This window comes from Choloepus didactylus, chromosome 7, assembly GCF_015220235.1.
Source record: "Choloepus didactylus isolate mChoDid1 chromosome 7, mChoDid1.pri, whole genome shotgun sequence".
Classification (NCBI taxonomy): domain Eukaryota; kingdom Metazoa; phylum Chordata; class Mammalia; order Pilosa; family Megalonychidae; genus Choloepus; species Choloepus didactylus.
In genome coordinates, this window is record NC_051313.1 from 51,585,277 (window position 1) to 51,612,355 (window position 27,079).

Consider the following 27,079-nt stretch of genomic DNA (forward strand, 5'->3'; position numbering starts at 1 on the left):
GTGTATGTATGAAGATGTCAGTGTATATAGATGAATGATGTGAATCAGAATACATTAACTGACACCGTCAGTCTTCTTTCAACACCAACCTCACAAGCATAAATTTCCTTTTTTTTTTATTCAAGGGAAAAAAAATCTTCCTCCAAGAAAAAAGGCATTCTCACCTAATTAAGACCAATTTTCTATGGCTATATTCCAAATAAGTCAAAACTTGCAATTTAAGGAACAAGAAAGAGTTTTAAACTCAGAAAAGCTTCAAGGAAAAATACTTGAATACTAAGGGTGAGTGGGTTCAGCTCAGAGGTACCCCACAACCACAGACAGAGAGGCAGTGCAGGGGAGTTTTCTGCAAAAGAGTTTTTATGAAGTTAATCTTATTTAGCTTTGGCTTCCATGATAAAATGGAGAACTGTCCTGGGGGAGAATGGCCCTTAGATATAATGAAGTCATACTTATGAATTGAAAGACTCTTTATAGAAAACATTCTTTAAAAAAAGACCTTCTGAATAAAAATTAAAAATATTTGAAATATGAACATCATTTAAATACTAATGCTTAAACTTTTCAAAACTGGTACTTAACAATAATCAATAAAATAATATTTCATTTCTGTATACTTAAATGAGTTAGAGAGATATGATTATGGTACTTGTTGAGCCTTATGAAACACCAAGTATTGTTGTACATTCTTCTTAGAGTTTAGCAGTCACATACCTGGAGGGAAATCAGGCCAACACCTGCCACTGCTAACAGGACAAGATGACAGACCAAGGGTGGGGGTCCTTAAAGTGAATTTATTATTTGATAAATTTTCCAAATTTGAAATTATTTAAGTGAATTGGTAAAACAAGGAATTTCTTATAAGTATGTTAAAAAGATTTACAAAATTTTAACTATATAGAATCTTTACTACTAATACACCCATTTGCCTTTTCTTCTAATTCCAACACTGCTGGGAGATTTTCAATGTAAGGTTTTAATCGATACTAAAGAACAGTAACTGCCAAGTAACAGGGCTTTTGCTCTGTCTGGCTTTTAGTGATATCAGTAAAGGTTATATATTAAAGATTACAGTTTACTTTCAGATTTCTTTCCACACATAGTATTATTTTACAGATTTCTTCCTTTTCCACTCTGTGAAGCTCCCAGAGTCCTCAGAGGACTCGAGAACCAAGTGATAAATAAGTCAAGAGGTACAGAGAGATGGAAGTGTAAGGCTTAAGAGCTTTGGGTTGAGATTTCTATAGAGTAGGAGCCATCAATAACAGGTAAACCCTCTGACTTTGCAATTTTTTTAAATTAAATATTAACAAAATTAATGTCTTACACACAAGGCTAATTGCCTTTGAAACACATTTATCAGTGTACCTGTTAGCTAAAACTTGGGGAGCCATATTCCCGCAGATTATATTTGGAGAAGAGATACTGAAATACATAATATTTGAGAGGAATAGTTATTGTGATACATAATTCATTGGAAAAATCTGCTTTAGTCTTAGATATAAATCATTTCAAAAAATGCATATGTCCCCCAAACCTAGTAATTTCAGTAGAAAAATCCATACTTTTAAGCTGATAACATTTGTCAAAAAGTTAATTTTCACCTATCTTAAATTATTATAATTCTTAAACAACTGGATTTTTGTGTATTCCCCCAAATCTCTTTTAAACACTGGTTTTCAATGATGCTAAATAACAAGATAAAAATTTAAAAACTTCAATCATCTTGGCTTTTTCAAATAGCCACATTTGGTGTTTTCAAAACAACATGAAGTGATTGACTGTGAAATGTCTCTCCATATGAAACTGTTCAGTGAGTTCAGCCAGCAGTCATGTACAGCTGTTTTGCCTGAAAATGCCTCTTTTACTAAATTTTGCATACATTTTGGCATCAAGTTTCAACACAACAGAAGCATAATCAAAGTCAACATTTATATTAGATGATTTCAGGTTTGAAATAACTGAAGAGAAAAGTAAAAGATAACTGAGGCAGAATAGGAAAATTGAAAAGAAGATAATTACAGTATTAATAAAGAAACGAGATTATTGCCTTGAAATCATATGGTTGGATGTTAGACCAGTTTTCAAACAATATTTTACTGTAAATATAACCTTCAAAGCCACACATAAAACACTGACCATCAAGGACAAAAAAAGATCACCTCTGTTGTCCCTTATGAATCTTTAACCAATCACAACCCACCTTCAGAGCTAACTAGCATTCTGACTTTTGCAGTTATTTTGCTTTTCTTTTTCTATTTACTATCTTTACATGTATTCCTAATAATATAGACAAGTTTTGCCTCTGTTTTAAAATGCTATATAAATGAAACTATACTGTATAAGCTCTTTCTTTTTATCCAACATTAAGTTATTAGATTCATCCAACTATTGTGTGTATAATGGTTCAGCCTTATCTTAGGATGTTGCCCCCAGGAGTTCCTGCGCAGAAAAGGGGATCTCCTTCAAAATCCCCCAACCTCCATGGTCTCTGGGTCTTGACTTCTCTCTGGACTCCATAGAGATATGCAATCAGAGTTTAAATGGTGTGACATCAATAAATACCTTTGGACAAGATAGCCTTGGTACTTTAATATTCTGCTTATCTTCTAGTTACAGGCTTTCATGCAAAAACTGACCTGGGAGGGCCCCACTGGATTTTCAGACCTTGAAAGTCATATATACCACATATATATGCTGCACATATATAGCATCTATATATGCCACAGGAATATACTACACACACATGCATATGCATTTTGTCCAGCATATTTAATAGTTTTCACTGGAAGGGTTAATCTGAGTCACGCAGTTTACCATTACCAGAAACCAGACTTTGATGGAAGATTTAGACCTTTTATCAAAATAGTCAAGCAAATAATTTGGTTTTGTTCATATGTTCATTTTTAGGTTGACTAGTTCTTTTGTCCTGTGACATAATTAATCTCTGTACATGCTTCCTCCACTGGCTATAAAACTTTCTCCTTTCCCCACTGCCCCTTGTTGAGCTTACTCCCTCATCCTTCAAGATAGCTCAGGAATCATCTCATGAAAGCCTAGCCCATTCCACTCCTAAACAATCAGTTAGGTGTCCTCAATGCACTTCTATAGCAGACAGAGGAGATATATTTAACAGCCAATCAGAATGGGCACACAAGCCAATAAAAACAGAAGCCAGCTGCACACAACCAGGACCAATATGTGCTGGGTGAATATCAGCTATGCTCAAAGCATACACTGTGATCAGATGTACATACAATCATGATTCTTCTCATACTTTTTGTAATTTTGTTTACCCATCTCCTCTGATAATCTGTGAGAGCCTTATAAATAGGGGCCAATCCTACTAAACCTGGGATCTTATGTTGCATGATTCTTGATACAAATAAGACCTCAATAAATGTTTTTTTAATTAAATAAAGAAAATCTATGTTGACAGCTTGCCCTTGAAAGTAAAATGGTTTTTATTATCATAGTCATTTAATAAATCACTTTCTAATACTTCATAGATTTAAGCACCGGAAGTTCATGAACAATGAATTCACTTCACTCATCTTGTTGGAATACCTCAGCTGAACTTTTGAACAAGTCCTGGAATAAAGAGTTTGCTTATCAAATTCCCAGCCTTGTGGATGCAGTCATTCTCCCTTCCATGATTGGGATTATCTGTTCAATGGGGCTGATTGGCAACATCCTCATTGTAGTCACCATAATAAGGTAAGGACTTTTTCTTTTCTTCCATAATTTAGGGAACCACATTCTATATTCCCTAACTGAATTTTTTCCCCTGTAGGATTAGGCTTCATGAAATCAAGTTTTGCAAATATTTGCTTAAAACAATTAATGAAGATTTTATGGTTATTTTCACCATATGAAGTCAAATTTGACTGGTAGATCTCAAAATGGTAAGACCAAGGCCAGTGTTTATGGTGGGCCAGTGAATTTTTAGAGCAATGATTCTCAATCCTATTAAAATCACCTGATACACAGTTGCACCCCCAGACCAATTAACTCAGACCCTCTAGGGTGGGGCCTAGGCAGGGCTTGAAAAAGGCAATGAAACCATTTTCTTTCCAAGCAATAAGAGTTTTCCCAAGCTGACCTGCTTTGGCTGTGAAAGAGACTCTGTCACTCACATGGGCAAGACAGGGACTCCCTGATCACATGGAGATGCAGGGGTTCTCAGATGGTGGGGTCTCCCTCAGAACAGACCACCCCCATGTAGGCCAAGCTGAGAGACATCTGCTCCCCATTACCTCCTGGCCTTGCTCCACATCCTCATCTCCCTCAGGTGATTTCCTCTTTTCTCACAAACCCAGAGAATAGTGTTTAACCTGGAGAATAAGAACAGATTATGTTTTTCTACAGATTTGACAAAATGGACTTAGAATTAGTGCAGATACTCTCACTACTTGATATCTTTGCTATCTTGACTATTTTCACATTTAAGCTTTACTGGTCTGTAATCAGTACAAGAAGTTAATATTTTTTATCCTGGTCTCTGATCATACTTATAACCACTATTTCAAAAAATGTCTTCCATATTTATATACTATAAAAGACATTGTTTTGGGGTACTATCTATCTAATGGTTGTTTTTCACTATTATGATACTAACACATAAGGACAGCAAATTTTTGTAGAACACATTACATTTACAAAGCATATTTGTAAATGCACTTACTCCTCAAAACAGAGTACTATTGTTATCCCCATTTGAAGAAAGAGGTTCCAGAGAGTAAATAACTTATCCAGCATCACCCAGCTAGTGAGTGATGGTTCTGATGCTTGAACTCAGATTCTGTGACTCCAGATTTCCTCCACACTAACAAAAACAGACAAAGAAACAGAGAAAGAATGAAAATTGCAAAGGTGGTTGTTGGATTAGCCATGTGGATAGGAGAGTCCTCACAGGGCCACTTAAGAACAAGAGCAGCTCACGGGATGTGGCTGCGACTGAGGGTGGCAATCTCTGAGAAAGCACATAAGGTGGTCACTTTCCCCCAGCAGCTCCTCATTAGCCAGCCCCTTTTGAACTTTTATTGCCACCATCTCCGTTAAGTGTAGAGGGCTGATGGTATTAGATCTTTTTTTACATCATCCATAATTGAAAAAATATTTAGTGTGCTCAGATTCTATTTTGAATGAATTTGGGTATTAATAAGTCCTGAAAAGTGGTTATGAATAAACAGCCTTTTAAACTACATAACAAAAAATTGTGTTGCAAAAAACATTTGAACTCAATATGTAAAATTAAATACACATTGCATGTCCAGCACTGTCTTAGGAGTTATGAAAATATTTAAGAATATTATGGCATTGTTTGCCTCCAAAAAGTTTATAGTCTAATTGGGAAGATAAGATTTAAACATCTGAAGTAATTAGGAAAATAATACAAGCCATTAAAAGCAATCAAGAGAAAAAAAAGAGAGGGTTCAAATAATAAATCCCAGGAAAGGAAATGGACCCAGTCAAAGATTGCCAAGAAGCCTCAAGGAAACAGGAATGCTAAGTGGAAAGTTAATAGCCTGGGAAGAAGGGCTCTCAGTTTCTGGGACAGGAAAGCTGCAGATATAGGGAGAGCCCACGGCATGTATAAGAGATGTTAGACCAGCTCTTTAGACCTGAAAGCATGTTTTATGGAGCACTAGAAAAAAGCCAGTCCTTGGAATGGTTTCAAGGTTGTCCATATTTGTCTGGTGCACCTGCCCACTTTTCCTTCCATCTTTCCCTTGGACCCCTCAGTAATTTATCATGCTCTCCTAAAGAAGCATGTACTGGGTTCCACACCCACAGAGCTTGGTCTCACAAACTGGTGAGAAACCAAATCCTTATGAAGTGTTAGCCTTTAGAAATAGCCCAGAGATATGGTTGCATTTTTCACAGGCAATTTTTATATGCAAAGACTCTTCAATGGTGAAATTTCAGGCCCTGTGACAAGCCACTGAAGGCATATTTAGAGGCAGAGCAATTCTGGGTCCCCCTCAAATCATACCAATAGATAAGAGCCTGCTATCGCCTACTTATATGGTGACACAGTTGGAAAAAAGGGAAGGAATATGGAACGTGAACTCTCCTGAAAGTCAATGCTAAGCTAATAATGCATGGAAACAGATTCTTAACATAGAATAAATAGTCACTTAGGTAGGAAAAAGAAAAGCTAACTAATTTTTTTGCAAGGATTGTGAAATATCTATCATTTGTTCATAATATTGCTATTTTAGAGGTATGTAAGAAAATACATTAGAAAAAAAGAATGTTAATGGATTTTTAAGTAAACATTTTAACCTTTTAAAAATAATTTGGAAACAATATTAATTTTTTATTGCTACGAAGTTATCCAACACTTATTTTGCAAGTTGATCTCCAAGAATTTTGAGGCAATTTTTATTAAAGTTTGTATTTTGCCTTGCCATGACTTTTTATGTTACTTTCTTAATAGATGGGTTGCTCAATTAAAATATCAAAACTGCACTAAAACAAGGGGAAATAGATAGTGTTCAAATAAGATTTCACAAGCTTTTCGTTTATGGTAAAACACTTGTATCAGAATATGATTAATAAAACCAGTAGTACGATCAATAATAGAACTGAAAGTTAGTAAGATCATTAGTGCACTGGGAAGCAAGCAGTGAGTGAACTAGTTTATGAATTTTTCCCACGGAAGACCAAAAACATTTATGAAAAATTAAATTTATGGAGATGGAGCTTCAAGAATAAGATGTTCAATATGATTCTTCTAAAAATCAAGAAGCAATTTGAGTATTAGGAAGGTGACCATAAAGTAATGAGGCCAGATAACTACTAGTCTGTTGTACCTTAGAGTCACTGCATATCAGAAGGAAGCCAGTTTAGAAAATGCAAGAGATAAGTTGAGCCAATTATAACAAAATATTTCCCCCTTACATTCTCAGGAGACAGACTAATGAATTCAACTCTTATTACTCAGCCATTCTCCAGAGGCACAAGCAGGCCCTGGGAAAATACTTCAATAAAGGAGATGAGGTTTTCTCTTTACCAGTCCCCACCTCTATCTCCTGAACACATCATTTTCCTATCCACTGAGGGGCCTCTTCAAATGGACAAAGACTTTCTAAGATGTGCCTTATCCCTTGATAAATAAAAAGTTCCCTTTCTGTCATTCCCTGCCCTCATTTCCCTGTCAGGTCAACCAATTTGCACAAAATCACAAATTACAGAAACATCCTAGCTTTTAATCCTCCAAATGGTGTCAGCATTTTATACAGTGATTACAAGAGGGACAGTGTGAATATTGTCTAATGGTGGGATTCCAGTTGCAGAGACAGACAGAAAGGGGCAATGTTTTAGAGGAGAGGTCTCTTCCTTTTTCCCACCTAACTTAAATCACAACTGGTGATCCAGCCCTTTATGTTTCCCAGAGTGTCAATCATACACGAGATCTTGTTGGGGTTGAGTCACAGCCTTAGCTGCACACATGCCCTGCATTTCAGATTCTATAGCACCAGTCACCTCTGTCCAAATGAACTGGAATGCTGATTGGAGAATCTCGCTGCTGTGGACCAGTTGGCCAATGCACCAAGAGGATTTGGAATCTAATAGGGGTGAACATTTTGCCCAAGGACAAGAAGTGAAAACATTGAAATGAAAATAGAATCCCCAGTTAGGTTCACTTTCCATTATATCACATTATGTATCTAGACCAGAGTCAGCAAATATGTAACTCTACTCTAAACTCTCCCACCCTTGGCAGCCATCTCTAGTCACACAAGTCTGTTCTCTAGTGCTGGTGTGAGACCTAGGACTTGTGCTATCACAGCACTTCTGGAAGTCACTACTGAATGGCTGGAAGTCGTTCACAAAAGGAATTTGATTCATTTAGAGTTAAATGCCAAACAGGGAATGTTGAGGCAACCCAGAGATTAGCCAGATTGGCAAGAGCACTGTTATATTCTTTCACTTTTTTACCCCAACAACCCCACCCATGCCCAAACTGGAAGGACCTAGAGAGAAGGTGGTTTATTCTATGAAATTAGACCCCAGGAGTCTAGTCTGCCTGGTGGGAGCTGTAACCATAGTGCGAGCTGCAAAGTGGGAGCCAGGGCCATGGACGGAGTGCTGCAGGAGGGAGCTGGGGACACAGAAAGGGTGCAACCACTGCCCATATGCCAGCAGCAGAAGGGGAAAGGAAATAGCCTGGCTTCAAGGGAGCCTGAGAACAGAGCTGGGGAAGGGGGGGAATGGATTTGACAGCAAGCTGTCAAATAGTTGGCTCAACACCTGGATAGGTGGTTTTATGTTTTATTAGTTTTCTTTAACCCATAACATATAGTTTTATTTCTGATTGCAAAAGGTAAGCATGTTTTTTATAGAAAACTTGAAAAACATTGAAAAATACAAAGGAATAAAGTAAAAATCAGTCGTACTACTATTTCTATCAAATAAATAGCCATTATGAACCCCTGACATATTACTCCAGCATATTTCAAAGCAAATGTATTAAACAAATTTGGGGATCATGCTACACACATAGTCGATAGTCTGTGTTTTGCTTAACACTACATGTGTTTTTCCCATTTGATTAAATATTCTTCCAAACTATGATTTGTAACAACTATATCATATATTGCATGGGGTTCTGGAGTATCATAATTTATTTGATTGCTTTTCAAATTATTGAGCATTAGAAACAGCCATGACAACCATAGGGAAATGTGTTAGACAAAATTATCACTAATCTACATTTTTAATTTAGAATGTTTGGGTCATGAGAAGCAGTAGTCTAATGAAGTCTGGCAACAATAAATCTGAACATAAATTAGACCTAAAAATGAATGCAAATCATAGAGTTAGAAATTATACAATTTCTATTTATTTTAATTTCCATGCTGTCACTTTCAGTAAAGAAAGCAGTAATAAATACAATGTGTTTTCACTGCCCGAGCACCTATGTGCAAATAAATGCATCATTTGCTTCAGAATTCTCTTTGAAGCATGCAGAATATCTATTATCTAGAAATATTTTTATTTAATTATTTTTAATTGCCAGTTAATGGCATGAACTGTCCTCAACAATGGGATTGCCATAATTCATTATCAGTAAATGATGGGTGCCTGTCTAGAGGAGAGCAAGGGCCACAAGGATCTAATTACTGGCAATTAAGACCTGAACAACCGCTTTTGGTTTATATCCCATTCAAATGCAAATATCATCTGTTTATAGGCCAATGCTTATGGTATCTTTTTTAACGTGGAACTCTTTCTACTTGACCTCTAGTGTCTGTCCTCCTCCCTTGGCCCCTCTCCATTCTCCACTTCCAGTGGCCTGGAGAGGATGAGGGATGAGAGACCAAGGACCATAACTTGGTGCTCTTTTGGTTGGCATGATCTTTTCCTCAAGCTTCTTCTCCCTCTTGGTCATTCTTATGTGAGCCACCAGTCTCCTGGGGGCAGGGAACCAAGCTGTTTTTATTAGTGCCCAGAGTATTTTTGTTAAGTAAGGACTCAGTAACTTCCCCACAGACTGTACATTGCCAAGGCCTGGGTAACACATCCTCTCCCGGTCTGATGTCTCACACAAGGATTTGATGGCTTGGAAATGAAGTTCACAGCCTATAGAATTTGCAGCTACTGAATAATAAAGACACACACTACCTTCCAAACAATGGAACAATAGCCCTGAATCCAGAGGGAACTAACAACTGTGGTATAAGTTCAGGGATAATTCCTATTTGTTCTTCAAATTCTTATTTATCTTCAGCTCAGATGCCTTCTCTGTCAAGAAACCCACCTTGACCATCTCTAGAAGGGGTGGGTGGGGACCCGTTCTGTGTGCTCCTTGTGCTTGTTGTAATGTGACCATCTATTCATACATGTCTAGATGATAAACTCCTTGAAGATAGGGTTTATATATATTATTTAGTATTGCAGCCCCAGAGCCCAATATTGCATCTGACATATAATTGGTATCAAATTGGTGTCAAATCAAAATCAATGAAAGATTTGTTGAATTAATGAATAACATCTCCCTGATAAAGATGATATCTGATGGCTACTGAATGTCCCAGCTCCTTGAAGATAGGAATCAACTGAATTTTAATTTAAATTTCTGCTCTCAGAAGATCCCTTTATCTACAGATGAGTGTACCCCCTTTGGATAGTATTGCATTCATTCTTCCCAGCAGGAGACATGAGCCCATTCTCAGTGCACTCTATCAGCTCACTCATCTAGGATTTCTCCTCACTGCTGGATTTCAGGGACTTCATTAATAATTTTTGCTATTGGGTTAGGTTTTACCAGAATATTTCTATGTAATTGTTGAAAATTTTTCTTAATAATGACCTCAGTTAGCATTGGAACGTACAACTTCAGTGGCAGAAATTGCATTGCACAACTGAAACCATTTCTTATCTGTTTAGCTGCTGTTTTAGGTACTAGAGAGGAGCAAAGACTAATCCCTTTACCTGGGTAAGCTTAGAGTTAGTGTAATGTGTTGCTGTGTCACAAATTACACTAAAACTTAGTAACTTAAAACACTAAACATTTATTTTTATCTCACAGAGTTTCTGAGGGTCAGGAATCCAGGAGCCATTTAACTTTGTGGTTCAGTCTCTGCATGTCTCATAAAGTTGCAATCAGACTGTGCAGTCAAAAGGATTGATTGGGACTGGATGATCTACCTTCAAGATAGCTCACTAAGACACCAGGCAAGCTGGTGCTGGTTGTTGATAGGGGACCTCAGTTCTGCTCCAAATGGACTTTGCCATAGTGTTGCTTGAGTATTCTCACAATATGGCAGCTGGCTTCCCCACAGCCAGTGATCCAGGAGAGGGCAAAGAGAAAGCTCCACATGCTTTTTATGTCCTAATTTCAGACATCACACTCTGTCAGTTCCACCACTTTCTATTTGTTAGAGGCAAATTACTAAATCTAACCTGCATGAAAGGGAAGAGAATTAGATTTCATCTTTTGAAAGGAGAAGTATCAAAGAATTTATGGACACATTTTTAAACCACCACAGTTAGTTATGAGATAAATAGCTTGAAATATATATATACATATATATATATATATATATATATATATATATATATATATATATATATATATATGACGAGGCATCCACATGTGCATTTTTGTAGGTTTTACTTTAACTTTTAAAATTCATTATGGCAATTGAAAGTTTACAACAAGCAGCATAAATTGAAGAAAGTGCATACTTTTAATGTCAATCAGTTTCTCTCTATTTCTTTCAGGTCCAGGAAAAAAACGATCCCTGACATTTACATCTGCAACCTGGCTGTTGCTGATTTGGTGCACATCATTGGAATGCCTTTTCTTATTCACCAGTGGGCCCAGGGGGGAGAGTGGGTATTTGGGGGGCCTCTCTGCACCATCATCACATCCCTGGATACCTGCAACCAGTTTGCCTGTAGTGCCATCATGACTGTAATGAGTGTGGACAGGTGAGTGAAGAGACTTCGAAATATCTCAGTGGTACCTCTCCTCCCCCAACGTAGTTCCAATTTAAATAGCTCGGTGCTTGTTTGTAACAGCAAAGCTCCTCTTCCTTTGTTTGTTTCATCATATGCCTGATTACTTAAGAATATTTTCTTCAGTGTTTACAGAGAGAATGTTTTTATGGAAAACTTAAACACTAAAATCTCCTTTTTTGTAATCATTCTTTTTTGCCTTAGTTTTGTTTACAATTCACTATAAGAGAAAAATCATAAAATCATGAAAAGTTGGAAACCAGAATGAACTCCCCCCATCATTATAGCAGTAAGGCAGCTCAGGCCCAGCACAGTGAGGGGATTTGCTGGAAGGGCATGGAACGTTGCGGCAGAACTGAGAACCAAACTGTCCAGGGCTATTTTGGTGTGGTCACTGTCTCATACACTCTTGTTATCATCTGATAGCTCTCTCTAAGGAATGAGTGGAGTAGATACAGGTTCTTCTACAGCTATGAAGAAATTTCAGTGCCAGGAAGTAAACTGGAAGCGATATTCACCAACCATGTAAGCTATTGATATTTGGGGTGATGATGAAGATGATGTCAGCTCTTATGGAGCCAGTGAGTGATGGAGCCCAGTACAGATCTGGGCTGTCTGGCTCTAGAAATGGCAAATAACTTGCAACTACCTCATTCCCAGGCCTCTTTAGGAATCAGGCGAGCTTCCCACATCATCCAGATGCCACCAGTCTTACCAAATATCTCCATACAGAAACAGACCCCCATAACAGCTGTATTATGCACTGCAGTGATATGCTGTCTGGGAAAACCCACTTAAAATCTCAGTTCAACTTCTACTTTCCACCCGAGCCCAGGCTGGCACTCCTTACCCTCTTGCCCTGATTTACTTTTTCTTTTTCCCTTGCTTCAAATATATTACATAATTTACTTATTTTCTCTTTTTTCCTTACCTTTAATTATCTAGCTCCACCTACCCCAGAAATATAAACTCCACAAAGGCAAAATCTTTTTTTGCTGTATCCCAAGTGTCTATTTAAGAGTGCCTGGCACATAGTAGAGGCTCAAAAAGTATTTGATGAATGAATAAATGAATGAATGAATGAGAGTCTTGAAGAGTGTTTTAATTTTCCTGGCTCCATCCAGAGCTTCTTCTTGTGCACTGTCTCTCACATCTTTCCAAGTGGGCCTTTGGAGTAGGGAAGTGATAAGCAGCTCTTCAGATGGATAAACAAAAGAATGACAAGTTTATTATAAATCATTTGTTCTGTCAGAAATGAATAATAATGGTATTGTTTTATGCATTTGTATATCCTTTTGCTTTTGTGCAAGAGAATTCTCAAAGTAGAGAGCATGCTTCTCAATTTATAATCAAGGCCATGCTTTTTAACCAATGTGTGGTGTAGGATGGGTTAGCTCCACTGATGCTGAGTCAGCCTGACAGATTCCTTTTTCCACTCCATTGCTTGCCAATTACATGAGCCATTTCCTCATCATGTAGACACAGCCCAAGAGGATAGAGGTGCAGGCCCTGCAAGGCCACAAACCCAGGGGAAAAAATCTTCATATGAGGGTGACATACATAAGATTGTCCTTTCGTTACTTCTCCCACCAGTGTTGGTGGCTCTCACAGATAAAAACTGTCACCCAACTGAAGGACCGAAATGCTGAAATTGCACTTAATTACTGGTGGCTGATATGCTAATATGCTCCCAACCTCTCTAAAAGGAAAACACAATCAAGTCTCACTATGTGACCTTGCCCGGTGTCAAAGAAATGAAAGAAAAGAGGGGAAAAAGGTTGATTATTTTGTACCAACAGGTGATTCTTCTCTTTCGGGTTGGTGCTCCAAAGCCATTGGTGATGCCCACAGCACCAGAAGGCTTCCCCATGGGCATGAGTGAGGCCAGTTGTAGAATCAGCCAGACCATCCTCGGTGTGCCTCCAGAGGGAATTCCCAGGTGTGTCAACTCCATTCCTGCATGGATGCCAGGTGTCCTCTTTCCTGGCAGGAACCTGTCCTTGGGAAAAGAAGGCAGGCCCTGCTAGGGTGAGTGTGGGCAGGATGGCAGGGAGAGCTCCTGCCACCAGAGGGGCCAAGGGTGTAGCACCATAGTTTCAGCCTCAGGTCAGGCAACGGCTCAATCCTAGGAGGAGCAGCACAGGTTGTAACCTCAGAATGTCCTTCACAATAACCAACCCAAAAGAGCTTTTCCTTCCTGGTACTTATCCCTGTGGGGGATTATACATTTACCCACATGCTTCTGACTTGAAGTCTGTCTACACCATGGGAATGGAGCTCCCTGAGGGCAGAAACCTTGCCTATTAGTTTAATGCTGCTGCATCCCCTGCACCCAGCACAGTCCCTGGTCTATGGTCCAGGCTCAGTGAACATTCATTGAATGAATGAATGAATGAATGAATGAATGAACAGGAATTTCATTGAGCAGATGGTTAAAGACTGTGGGTCATGATAAGAACTCTGAATTTTACCTGCCAGGCAATGGAAAGCCATTGAAGGTTTTTTCAGCCAGGGAGAGATACAATCAGAGAAGAGCTTCCCACCCAGTTGACACCACGATTCCATCAGCTTTAACCCCAGTCAGAATGATGGCCAGACTGTTATGCAATCACCGCTTCACCCCCTCCCCCATCAGGGAGGGAGGGGTGCAGGTGACCTACAGACACACACACACATACACACATACACACACCTCAGATCACATATTTGGGGACTTCTTTCCTTAGCCACAGGTAATGAGGGTGTAGGGTAGAAAGGGAGGGGCAGTGGAGGCATCCTATGCAAAAAGCCTCTCCCTACACACCAAGCAGTCCCTTAAACTGAATGCAGAACATCCAGCCTCTTTTGCAAAATTGGAAGAGCAAGAGGAAGGGGATTTTTCATTTTTCTGAATCATTATTAAATATCTCTACAAAAAACTGAAGAAAATTAAGTGACGATTGAAACCATCCTTTATAATTTCTACTAATGTCCAACACCCCTGATCCCCAGCAAACAGATTTTTCAAATACCTTTCCTTCTGAATCTGTACTCTTTTTCATCCTTTAGCTTTCAGTTGGCTGGGAAAAGTTTTTGGATTTACTGGAGAGCCGAATATATTTGATATGTCATAATTTCAAGTTTGATTAATGATTAACCTTTTTTCTGGGTCTAAAATGAAAAAAAAAAAAAACCTTCCCCCATGAAATTAACTAGTTTCTTCCCTTCTGCCTCTAGCCCAAGTTCCCTGAGGAGTTTGCATTGTCTATACTAGTCACGCTCCTATGATTTCTGTGAACTGAACCAGTGAGAGCCTGGGGACCCTACTGCAAAGCTGTACAGGCAAAATGTCTGACCGATGGGCCTGAACTTTATCCTGCTGGGGGGATTCTATCAGCTCCCACATTTTCCTCCTTCCTGCCTGAATGTTAGTAAATCCTGCAGGGAAAAGAGTCACTTCCTCCTGGAGGACATTCCTGTTCGGAGACAAAGTTTTCCAGTGCCTCATCCACAAGAGAATCACCTTTGTAAAGAAAGAGTTTGCACTAGAGAATTTGGCCATTATCAGAGTGTTCATGGAAGTGACAGCTATTTCAGTGAGTGGTTTATTCAGACTTTCAGGGTCAAGAGTTGTTTTCTCTACAGGTACCAGCCAACTCTTAAAAAATATAACTTTCTTTTACCCTGATAGACGTGTGCTTCAGGGAGGATAATAATACTAATAATTTACTCTTGTCATGAACCTTTCATCCTTGGAGCTCAGTGCTTTTATTGATTGTTTCCAAACACTTCTTAACTGGCTTTGCAGGTACTTGGCTCTTGTCCAACCATTTCGACTTATGAGTTGGAGAACGAGGCACAAGACTATCCGCATCAATTTGGGCCTTTGGGCAGCTTCTTTTATTCTGGCGTTGCCTGTTTGGGTCTACTCCAAGGTCATCAAATTTAAAGACGGGGTTGAGAGTTGTGCTTTTGATTTAACATCCCCTGACGATGTACTCAGGTAAGTTGCTAAAACTTAAGAAAAATAGAATTGAATTAAGTTGTGAAGTACTTCATCCTCCTTGTCAACATGTGAGCAGGCTCATAGAGAGCCCTTGGGGAACCTCTTCTGGCCAGTCTCCCTGCCTAGTTTTCTGCTGTCCACAATCAAGTTGATAGTTTGATTTTAAGGAGAGGAGTGCCTACTCTCCTGGTAACCTTTATAAAAAGATTTTGAATTTAACCTCAGTGTTTGCAAATATATTTAAATATAGATTTAAAAGATACATGGCAGCCAGCCAGACAAACAAGGAATGCATCAATGAAATAAGGGGTAGAGTTTTCTAAAAGTGCCTAAGAATTACCAAGACATACTTTATCAATATGCAACCAACACAGCCATTTGGGTTCTTACATTTGAAGTTGAAAAGAAAATTTAAGTCAAAAATTTTCTATTTGAAATTTTTGACCATAGCATTAGAAGTCCACAACTAAAATTTTTTGGGCATCTTCTAAAAGCCAGGTACTGTGCTAGGTGCTTTTTTCATACCTTATCTCACATGAACCTGACAGATTCCTTTTCCCACTTGATCGCTTGCCAAATAGATGAGCCATTTCCTCATCATGTAGACACAGCCCAAGAGGGATGGAGGTGCAGGCCCTGCAAGGTCAAAAACCCAGGGGAAAAATCTTCATACGAGGGTGACATACATAAGATTGTCCATTCGTTACTTCTCCCACCAGTGTTGGCTTCTCTCACAGATAAAAACTATCAGCCAACTGAAGGACCCAAATGCTGAAATGACAATCACTGGTGGCTGATATGCTAATATGTCCCCCAACCTATCTAAAAGGAGAACACAATCCAAGTCTCACTATGTGACCTTGGCCAGAGTCAAAGAAATAAAAGAAAAGGGGGGAAAAAGGTTGATTGTTTTATACCAACAGCTGCTTCTGCTCTTTTGGGTTATTTATCAGGAAGGACACTCTGAGGTTACAGACTCTGCTGCTCACATAAGGATTGAGTCCTACGTGAACTGAGGCTAGAACTATGGTGCTACACCCTTGGCCCCTCTGGTGGCAGGAGCTCTCCCTGCCGTCCTGCCCACACTCACCCTAGCAGGCCCTGCCTTCTTTTCCCAAGGACATGTTTCTGCCAGGAAGGAGGACACCTGGCATCCGTGCAGGAATGGAGTTGGCACATCGGGAATTCCCTCTGGAGGCACACCGAGGATGGACTGGCTGATTCTACAGCAGGCCTCACTCATGCCCATGGGGAGGGCTTCTGGTGCTATGGGCACCACTGTGGGCTTTGGAGCCCAACTGCCTGTCTGGGCTCAAATCCCCTCTCTGCCACTTACCAGTTAAGTAACCTTGTTGAAGCCACTTAATCCTTCTGTGCCTCAGTTTCTTCTTCTGTAACATGAGGAGCCTAATGACATCATACTCAAAGGGTTGCAAGGATCCAGTGGATTAGAATATATAAAGCACTAAGAACTCTGCCTAGTGCATAGCAAAGCTGCCTGCTGCTGTGATTGTACTGCTGATTTTGTTAATAATACTAATGACAACAATAATAATAAGTAGCCTCACCTGTCCTGCGCTCAGTAGACTGGGCTTGCTGAAGAAGGGACAAGCCTTGTTGCCAGAGAACAATGTAGAACAGGACTTCACATAAAAACACCCAAAGAGGCGCCAGCCTTCCTTCCATGTGTTTGGCTGGACGCCCTATCTTGCAAGATAGTAAATAAATTCTTTTCTCCTCCAGAACCGAGAGAGCGTTTATTCCCTTACAGGTACCACTTTATTTCCGACAACTTGGGGGCTCGTCCGGGATCCAAAGCTTCGGAGGGGGACCCCCGAGGTGGACAAAGGGAAGGCGCGCCCCGCTGATTGAGCGGTCTCGGACTCCGCCATTGGGGGCCCATCTCCGGCAGCTAAAGGGCCCGAGACCAGATGCTTGAATCTGCCGGTTGTGGATGAGAAAAGGGGGAAATGAAAAGGCCTGCCTCTGGTTAACCAGGCAACTCCGTGCACGGACCAAGGTAAGGAAAGAAATATTATATTACCTTGGTGGTTAAAGCATTCTGAGAGTCTAGGGCTGATCCTGAGGGAAAGATGCCCAAACAAGACTCAGAATGGGGACATTCTGATGAGCCTAGAGCTGATCCTAAGGGAAAGATGCTCAGGCAAGACTCAGAATGGGGAATAGAGGCAGTCAGCCGGCTGGGAATAAAGGGAAGGGGGTACCTTTAGGGTCCCTGGGGAACATTCCTCTAAATAATCCATTGGGAAACATGTTAAAACATTGGGCTAAAAGTAATTGGACCAAGGGAAAGGGTAAAAGAAAACGATCAAATATTATTGTTATGTTTAGACAAAAAAAAAAAAAAAAAAAAAAAAAAGGCATTTTGCTGCCAAATATATTCTGGCCAAAATATAAGGCAGATAAGAGTTGGCTTTGTGCTGACCTCGTGTGTCATGTTAATAAAAATAAACCTTTTTCCAAGGCAGAATTGAACTGTGCCATGTGGTGGCTGCAGGAAAAAAAAAAGAAACTAAAACCTGGGATAAGCATTCCCCCACCTTATGGTTTCCCCTCCCCCACTGGGGTGGGAACCATTAAAGCCTGGGGTTTTAGTGGAAGCAGTCTATGCCCCCAGGCAATTGGAGAGCCAGTTAATGCTGACTGCTCCAGTAATTACAACCCACCAAAAGTTAAGAAAAAAAAAAAAAAAAATGGAGAGATTTCCAAAAGTTTCTGTTTCTAAAGGCTCTTAAAGAAAGAAAGGTAAGAATCATTAATAAAAAGCCTAGCAAGGCTAGCTGAATAACAATTAACTTAATTCTTAAACTTTGGTTTATGTAAATATCCCTTTCTTGGGAGAAGAAAGGGAAATGGGAAAGAGGGCGGCTATGAGAGAGAGAGACTGCATCCACCTAAAATAAAATTGGCTGTACCCATATCCCCAAAGAACGATGAAAGTTGAGGTCTGAAGTCAAGTGGTCTCAGGCTGGGAGAGTGGAGTGGCCCACATGCATGAAAAGGGTGAGTTTGCCCTGGGGGTTGAGGGTGGGCCTTCCGCCTCAATGCTCTAGAAAAGTTTTGCCGCCTCAGGACCCAGAGGGTGGAGCACATTCCCAGGGGAATGCGAAAAGCCTGGCTGCCACCCCACTGTTCAGAGAAGGTAGAGCCTTTACCCCGAAGAGGCAGAGTCTGGGTGGCACCCCGATGTTTAAGAAGGGTGGGGCCAAAAAGGTAATCTCCCCAACATCACCCCAGACTTTGAAAAGAAAAGGGCTGCCACAAAAGCCTCTAAAAAGGGTTGGACTCCCACTCCCTCAAGCCCCAAGAATACAATGTCATTCTGTTAATAACTCAGACTTTAAAAGGTCAGTTATATAAAGGAATTTTAGCCTAATATTCAGAGAAGATCCAAAAATCGATGAATGGCTGAATAAGCCATTAGAGGAAATATTCAGAGAGTCAACAAGCCAGGGAGGAAACAGACAAAAGTGAGATAGAAAAGTAATTGGAGCAGTTTAAAAAAAAAAAAAAAGGAGGAAGGGAATTTGTAGCATGGGGTTTGTGTGATTCTCTATTCATATACTTATGTGGGGCTAAACAGGTATTAATAAATACATTTACATATTTTAGTGTGCTGTGTAATTAAGTCTAAGGCATGTGGAAGCTACATTTAAAGTCCCTTAATGTGTGTATCAGGGTATACAGGAAGTTATATGCACATTTTTTAGGACTGTATTTGGATGCATTCTGAGAGTTAAAACTTCATGAATCTAATGGGAGTTTAAGTTGTATGTTTACACAGGAATGTGGGATAGTTGTATTTGTATGTAATAAAAGCATGTAATATAATTACGTAGGAGTCTTTCAAACTGTGAAAGTTTGTCAGTGTGTAATTTAAAACTTGGCAAAAATTTCCTGTGTACTCATCTATAGTAAACTGAAGCTATTTCTTTGTGTCTATAGCATATACTAGTTTGTGTGTACTCTAAAGCTGGGCAATTGTGTGCAGTTTCACAGTAGTGTGAAAAATGAAAAAAAAAAAGTGAGAAAAACTGTGTAAAAGTTTTCTATGTATGTGTAACAGTAGTGTATTGGCTATACATGCTTGTAAATGGGAATGTATGTCTGTTTCATATGGTTATGAGTGTGTATATGAGTTATATGTGTCTGTGTTCCAGATATATGAGACTGTGTATTCTTGTAAAAAGCAGAATAATTTTTCTGATATATTTTGGGCAAAAGCAAAAGGTCCATACTCAAAGTGCAAGTAAATGTTCCTAGAAAAGGGTTTAAGGTTCACTAAAGCTGAATTAAACAAACTTAGAACAGTGAATGGTTCATATCTCTTCCCAGGTCTCCATTTGGTAATGCCAGGTTGCTATCTTAACATTGAGTCTAATAGGAATAAAGACACCACATATATTGTCAAATACTACACACCAAGGCTTGTCCTCCTCTCCCTGGAGAGTGGGTTTTTACTCATCTAACAGCAAAACTTGTGTGTATGTTCAGGGTATGCATATATGTGAATCACGTATATTCAAGCATCACTAAACTAGGTGTACTAAAAACTGAATTTTAAGTTAGCATTTAAGAGTGGTAAGCCTTTTTATGTTCATTAATCTTAGGTTATTGTAAATTATAGTTGTCCTTTAGTCTAATTGTTCCAGCCCGAAATGTTGGTAAGTTCTTGCTGCTCTTCATGCACATGACTTCAGGAGTGTCTGTACCTAAAGCAGGTATTAGCAGTTTTACACTAGGGGAGTCATTAGAGGGGTGCAAGCCATGTGTAATTTAGTACTTAGGCAATTATAAGGTGTAGGCCTTTGGTTTTTTGGTTTGCCTTTCCCTAGGAGGACTGGAGAGCTCCCCTCCCTAGACACAAAGGATCTTTTTCTTAAGAATTATATACTGGCCTTGTCTTCTACTTTATCATCTCTCAGGCACTGTGGACTGTTGGCTCAGACCCCGCCTCTTGAATTTGCTGCCCATCGACATCAGCCTGGCAGCTGGGTTCTGATCCAGTCGTGGAAAGAATCCAAACTTCAACCGATCTGGGAAGGACCCTATCAAGTCTTGCTGACAACTAAGACGGCAGTCCGAACGGCAGAAAGAGGCTGGACTCATTACACACGAGTGAAGGGACCGGTGCTTGAACCAGACGATAAGTATCCAGCAACTCAACCTGAATCCTGGAAAGTGACTCCTACCTCAGATCCCCTAAGGATCACCTTAAATAGGCAACAGTTGAAAGAACATACTAGGAGGGAGGAAGGGCTGGATTAAACCCTATGTTTGCATTGTGCTCTGTGTATAGCTTAATGATGAAATTGCTTATACTGATCATAATGTTCTATATTCAAGGAGTAACAGGTTCTGCTAAGCTGGTTATAAGTGTAGTCAAAGGCTTAAAGTCTCAAACTGTACAATTTGATGTCTGTCAAGTAATGAGCTGTAAAAATCTAAAACATCAGCAACAACTGAGGAAGGAATATAAGCATTTATGTAAGCAGACTGTTCAAGTAGAAAGCAAGATTGTTGGGGAGCAAACATTTGAGAGTATAACTTATGAGACACCTAACCCCTGTTATTCTTGGAACACTGCTTGGTGGACCACACAGTATGAGGGATGGGTCTTAACCCAGGTTGAAGGAAAAACCATTAAGGAAAACTTGGCTGGAATTTAACTCTCCAGTACAAATTGACCCCAAGGTCATTAGAATACTTAAGGCCAAAGACTTAAAGCAAACCACAGAAATAGAGACAGGTTATGGAAATACAAATGCCTGGGTAGAATGGGGCAAACATACCATCCAGAGTCTAAACAGAAGTAACTGTTTGCTTGTACAACCAAACAACCCACTGTTCAGATTATGCCCTTCCCCTTGGGGATGAAAAAGCATGAAAGGGAGTTTAAATGTATAACACTCCTCTTTCAAAATGCTACTCCTGGTGAAAGTTGTAGTACGTTGTCCTCCCTTTTCCCTCCAGTCCAGGAGGGAAGTGTCAAAGCCATACCAGCATCTCACCTTGGTTCCGGAAACCACTCTGCCTGTCTCTCCAGATGGGAAGAAGGGCTCCAGAATCTTGGTACCATGGCTTTGTGTACACAGGTGTGGAATGTGAGCAAGGATAGTACTGGCAACTTCTCCAGCCTAACTATACCCCGAGCAGACCTCTGGTGGTACTGTGGGAAGGGCATCCTCTGGCCAACACTACCTGAAAGGTGGGGAGGAACCTGTGCTCTGGTTCAATTGGCTATCTCATTTACCCTGGCATTTGAAAGTAATAAAGTACCAACCCAAGGCAAAGGAGAAAAGAAAAATGTACAAAGTGTACCTAGTTCCTTCAATAAAAAATGTTTGTAAATAGTATAGGGGTTCCCCAGAAAGTTCCTAAAGAGTTTAAAGCTAAAAATCAATTAGCTGCAGAATTTAAATCATCCTTATTCTGGTGGGTCACCATCAATAAAAATGTCAATCATCAGCTAAAATTTATCAACTATACCAGGAATGTCATTAAAAAATAGCAGAACAGTTAGATGCCACTAGCCGAATGGCATGGGAGAACAGAATGGCCCTAGACATAACGCTAGCTGAAAAAGGAGGCATCTGTGCTATAGTTGGGGGAAATTGTCGCACATTCATCCCCAATAATACTGCACCTAATGGAACTATCACCAAAGCCCTACAAGGCTTAACAGCCTTATTTCAAAAACTAGAAAAGAGTTCTAGCATTAACAACCCACTCATAGAATGGTTGGAAAATTGGTTCGAGAAATGGAAAGGAATTGCAACATCTATTTTAATTTTCCTTATCATTCCAGCCAAAATGTTTATAACAGATGGGTGCTACATAATCCCGTGTGCTCAAAGGCTAGTTCAAAAACCCATCAAAACCACTAGAATCAAAAATAAAAAAAAGATCCCTATGATAAAAAATGTGAAAAAGCCCTTAGCAAATTTGAGAATCTAAAATGTGAAAACTAAAAGTGTTTAAAAAGAAAGAGGAGGGAATCTGTAAGAAAGGAATAAGTTTCGTTTTCACATAGAGACAGCATGGAATAAGGGAAATGGAGGCAAAACCAGTTTAAACAAGCCCCAGACAAAGAGAAGAGAGAATCTGCCTGATGTAAAGAGACATGAGGTAGTATCAGAGGCGGGAACTCACAGCAAAAAAATAAAAATTTGGGGGGGGATTGGCTAATCAGTTCAAAATCTTAATAATGAGCTAGTTGGCTCTCTGGGATTGGCTGTACAAATTAAAATCTCAAAAGATGAATTAGTTAGTGTTCTCGGATAGGCTGTAACCTCTGTAGTACCCAGTCAATGGGGAAACAGGGGAGGGACTTGCGAATTAGGAGTAGGAGATTTAAACATCGCCATTCTCTTCCTCGGGCGCGCCAGCCTTCCTTCCATGTGTTTGGCTGGACGCCCTATCTTGCAAGATAGTAAATAAATTCTTTTCTCCTCCAAAAAAAAAAAAAAAAAAAAAAAAAAAAAAAACACCCAAAGAGCCTTAGCTTTGCCCAAGGACTTTCATCCTGGACCCTGAAAAATTAGAGAATTATGCCTCTCAAACTGTAAAACTAATTCCTAGTACAGTGAAAGTAACAGTGATGTCCTCTCTCTCTCATTTTGCAGGTATACACTTTATTTGACGATGGTGACTTTTTTTTTCCCTTTACCTTTGATTCTGGCATGCTATATTTTAATTTTATGCTATACTTGGGACATGTATCAACAAAATAAGGTTGCTGGATGGTAAGCATTTGTTTTCTTTTGCTTTCTTGGTTAACAGAACAATTCAGACCTGAAACATCTACAATGGAAACTTAAGCTTCAATCACTTAAAACATGCCATTCTTCCACATATAGGCATTAATATATGTCTACATAAGTAAGGTATTTTCTCAAAATAAGACATGTTCTACAGAAGCTATTTGAGGATCTCTCAGTGGTAAATGCTGAAATCACTGATGTAATGATTTCTTTAAAATGTCAGCAGAACTTGAGATTCTATTTAAAGAATAATTTTATATTTGCCATCAACAAATGTCATTTAAATGTCTTTGTTGGACATTTTGCAGAGTTGTGTACATATGCATATATCTTAAATGTTAAGAGCAATCTTCTAAGTTTTGTTATAATTTTTTTAATTTAAAGGAGACGAATCTCATTAATATTTGAATTCTTAGTGGGAGGCTGACTAGGAGTAAATAAAACCAAAGAGTTACCTGGAGACAATAAACTTGAGAAGGAACTTCAAAGATATATATCTCTAAAACTTCATGAATAAATATAAAACATTTTCACCTTAAAATTTTATATACCAACTCATTCAAAAGAGTAATACAGTAATTACATAACCTGATGGGTCAAAATTATTATTAAAATTTGTCTTTTGGATAGACTTTTGTATTTCTTTGGAAAGGTAAGTTTTCCCTGCACACCATATGTAACACTGTGAAGATAAAAACAGAATATGTAAGCAATATAACTCCCATTTATCAAAATCTGTGACAAACCCACAGTATCAACAGTTTAAGTAGTCAATTTGCTCACAACTATTTTTCCATTTAGCTTCTTGAAATTCTTTGAAAGTCTTACATTATTTAAGGGTGGTTTATTTAGAATAGAAAAAAAAAGCAGCCACAGTTATAGAGGGGAAAAAAAAATAACTTTGATCTTTTAAATGCACCCCAGGGAGCTGAATTTGTGAGAGGGTTGAAATGGAATCATGTGAAATATAAAGACACTGGCAGCTGGAGAGGATGCTTGAGCCCTTTTAAAATAGTTCTCCGAATCAGATCATTTGGGCCCTAACACTTTCCCCAGAAATGCTAAAAGCATCTTATGAAACAAACTTCACATAGTACAGATGCCTCAAAATGCAAGAAGTCAGAGGAATGATGGTGCCTGCTCTGATGAGCTGCAGAAGAAGTGTATTAGACTAATTTTCTGCTGCCAAGCTTTCTTTTTGTATTATTCCCAAGTCTTATTCATCTGCTTCAACCATGTCCCCCAGGGAAATTTCTGTTTAATGTGTAAATATGGCATAATATGATCAAATTGGGAGATTTTTTAATAATTTTTGAACACTTTGGAATAATTTTAAATTTGCAGAAAAGTTGCTGAGATAGTGCGGAGAATTCCCAGACAATCCTCACCCAGTTCTGCCATTGTTAACATCTTACATTACCATGGTACATTTGTCAAAACAAAGAAACTGATATTGGTACATTACTATCAATCAAACTCCAGACTTCATTCGAATTTCACCAGTTTTTCAATTAAAGATCTCTTTCTGTTCCAGAATCTAATCCAGACTGCAATTAGTAGTCATGTCTCCCTAGTTTCCTTTGGCCTGTAATAGTTTCTCCATCCTTTTTGTTTTTCATGACCTTGATGGTCTTGAAGAGTACTAGCCAGATATCGTATAAAATGTCCCCTGATCTGGGTTTATCTGATTTTTTTTTCTCACGGTTAGACTGTAGTTATATGTTTTTGGAAAGCATCAGCTCTCCTCATTGCATCATATCAGTGGGTACATGATTGCCACATGGCATCGCTGGACATTTATCACTTGGTTACAGTAGAGTTTTCCAGGTTTCTCCACTGTGAAGTTCTTATTTATCCCTTTCTCTATTCTTTGGAAGTGAGTCCCTATGTCTAGTCCACCCTCAAAGGGGAATAGAAGGGAAGTAGGAATTAAGCTACATATATTTTTGGGAATTCTTCTGTTAAATAGGTTTGTCTCTTCTCCCCTAACTTTATTCAATCATTTGTTTTTATCAGTATAGACTCATGTAGGTTTATTTAATACTTTGGGTTATAATGCAATACTGTGTCATCTATCTTGTTTCTCAAAATGTTCCAGCTTTGGAAAATCAGGGAAATTATTAACAAGAATGAAAAAGAATCTCGTCACAATGCTCTGAATAAGTAGGAACAAAAAATGAGCTTCATATTTCACTGCAAAACCTCTGTGAACTGTCCTAAAAGTTCTAGGAAACCATTGCCTTATCACTTCTGTGGTAGCTTATGTTCACATCTATCCTAATGTTTTCTTTGCAGTTACAGTCCCAGTGTTCCAAGGCAGCGGGTGATGAAGCTGACAAAGATGGTGCTGGTGCTGGTGGCAGTCTTTATCCTAAGTGCTGCCCCCTATCACGTGATACAGCTGGTGAACGTACAGATGGAGCAGCCTATGCTGGCCTTCTATGTGGGGTATTACCTCTCCATCTGTCTCAGCTATGCCAGCAGCAGCATTAACCCTTTTCTCTACATCCTGCTGAGTGGAAACTTCCAGAAACGCCTGCCTCAAATCGAAAGGAAGGTGACTGAGAGGGAAATCAACAATATGGAAAACACCCTGAAATCAAGCTTTTAGGAGAGTTTATGCAGCATGGGAGTCTAGATGGGCTCATCTACATTATCAGTATTATTAAAAAGGGCAGGTGTGTATGTGTATGTCCAATATTCATGTGTACTTGTGACACTTAATCGCGTGGATCAATGCAATGAGTTTAGTGTGCTAACTTTAGCGAGATGTAAAATGTTGACCTGTATTGGGGGTGGGAAGTGGGATAGTCTAAGATACTGAAGCTCCATGATCTTGTATGTTATTAGAGCATGTTATAGGCTAGTCACTGATGAAAATGGCTGTCCATGACCATCTACTAAAATCTCACCAAGGAACCTGCAACTACCAACCTGTGCTATCTGCACTGTGATCTCACTGCAGTAGTGCCCTGAAGATTCCTGGGAGAGGACCACCTTACAATGAGATTGGATAGTCAACCATTTTGGTGTACCAAAGTAGTAATTTCATATGATCCACTCTAATAACTGCAGTAGTCAAGCTCCACTTTTTAGAATAACAGTCACCATTTATGGCACATATGCAATGTATAGTTTACCTGTAACAAATCTGTGAGATAAATACTATTACTTCAGTTTACCAAGGCTCAAAAAGGTTAACTGACTAGCTTAATGCTAGATAGCTATGTAAGAGCCAGGATGAAATTCTGGTCTGCCTGATTCTGTCTTTTTCTTCCATACCACCTTGGAAAACTATATCCAGCATCCTGGAGAGAGCCAGTAACAGGGCTTCTTTTGCTTTCTCCTGCAGCCCCACAAAACAAAAAACTAAAGTCTGAAAGAAATGAGTTGATGGCTTAAGCATACTCTTTTGGATTTAGCTTTTTTCTCACACCTGCTCACTGAAGAAACCAGTGTCAGCATTTTTAACAATAGTATTCTTCACTTCAGGATGTCAAGCACACACTTAGATACCATCCCTTAGATTCAGAGTAAGTGTGTTCAAGGGTATAAAAAGTAAATATCCCTCACATTCATAGGTATTCACTATATCCATCTTCTCTTCTTTTGATTTGTATAAAAAAAGCACATTGATATAATTAGGAAAGAAAAAAGTCTAATTCTCAACAAAGGCAAATGTTAATTTGTTTGTGGATGAAATCTGTAAACCCACCTCCTTCATCTAAATACATGAAATTTCTAGCTCCATGGATAGCTGAACCTGATATTTAATCAGCCCTTTTGAGAAAGAGTCCCAGAGCCCAGCTTTTTAAGTAACCTTATCTTCCTTTGTATA

At 39.1% G+C, this 27,079-nt stretch overlaps 1 protein-coding gene across 1 annotated transcript; it reads left to right on the top strand.

Moving 5' to 3' along the window:
* The first annotated feature begins 3,535 nt into the window (after positions 1 to 3,535).
* Positions 3,536 to 25,852, top strand: MCHR2 (melanin concentrating hormone receptor 2). Its single transcript, XM_037844774.1, has 5 exons — positions 3,536 to 3,717; positions 11,236 to 11,445; positions 15,260 to 15,454; positions 23,104 to 23,223; positions 25,537 to 25,852. Exons 1-5 carry the CDS (start codon positions 3,536 to 3,538, stop codon positions 25,850 to 25,852), a joined length of 1,023 nt encoding a protein of 340 aa, XP_037700702.1.
* Positions 25,853 to 27,079: the final 1,227 nt, after the last annotated feature.

Excerpts from the sequence above, each read along its gene's own strand:
- MCHR2 (XM_037844774.1), top strand. The coding sequence starts at position 3,536 with ATGAATTCACTTCACTCATCTTGTTGGAATACCTCAGCTGAACTTTTG. Across the intron at positions 15,455-23,103 it reads TCCCCTGACGATGTACTCAG|GTATACACTTTATTTGACGA; the intron begins GTAAGTTGCTAA and ends CTCATTTTGCAG. Across the intron at positions 23,224-25,536 it reads CAAAATAAGGTTGCTGGATG|TTACAGTCCCAGTGTTCCAA; the intron begins GTAAGCATTTGT and ends TTTTCTTTGCAG.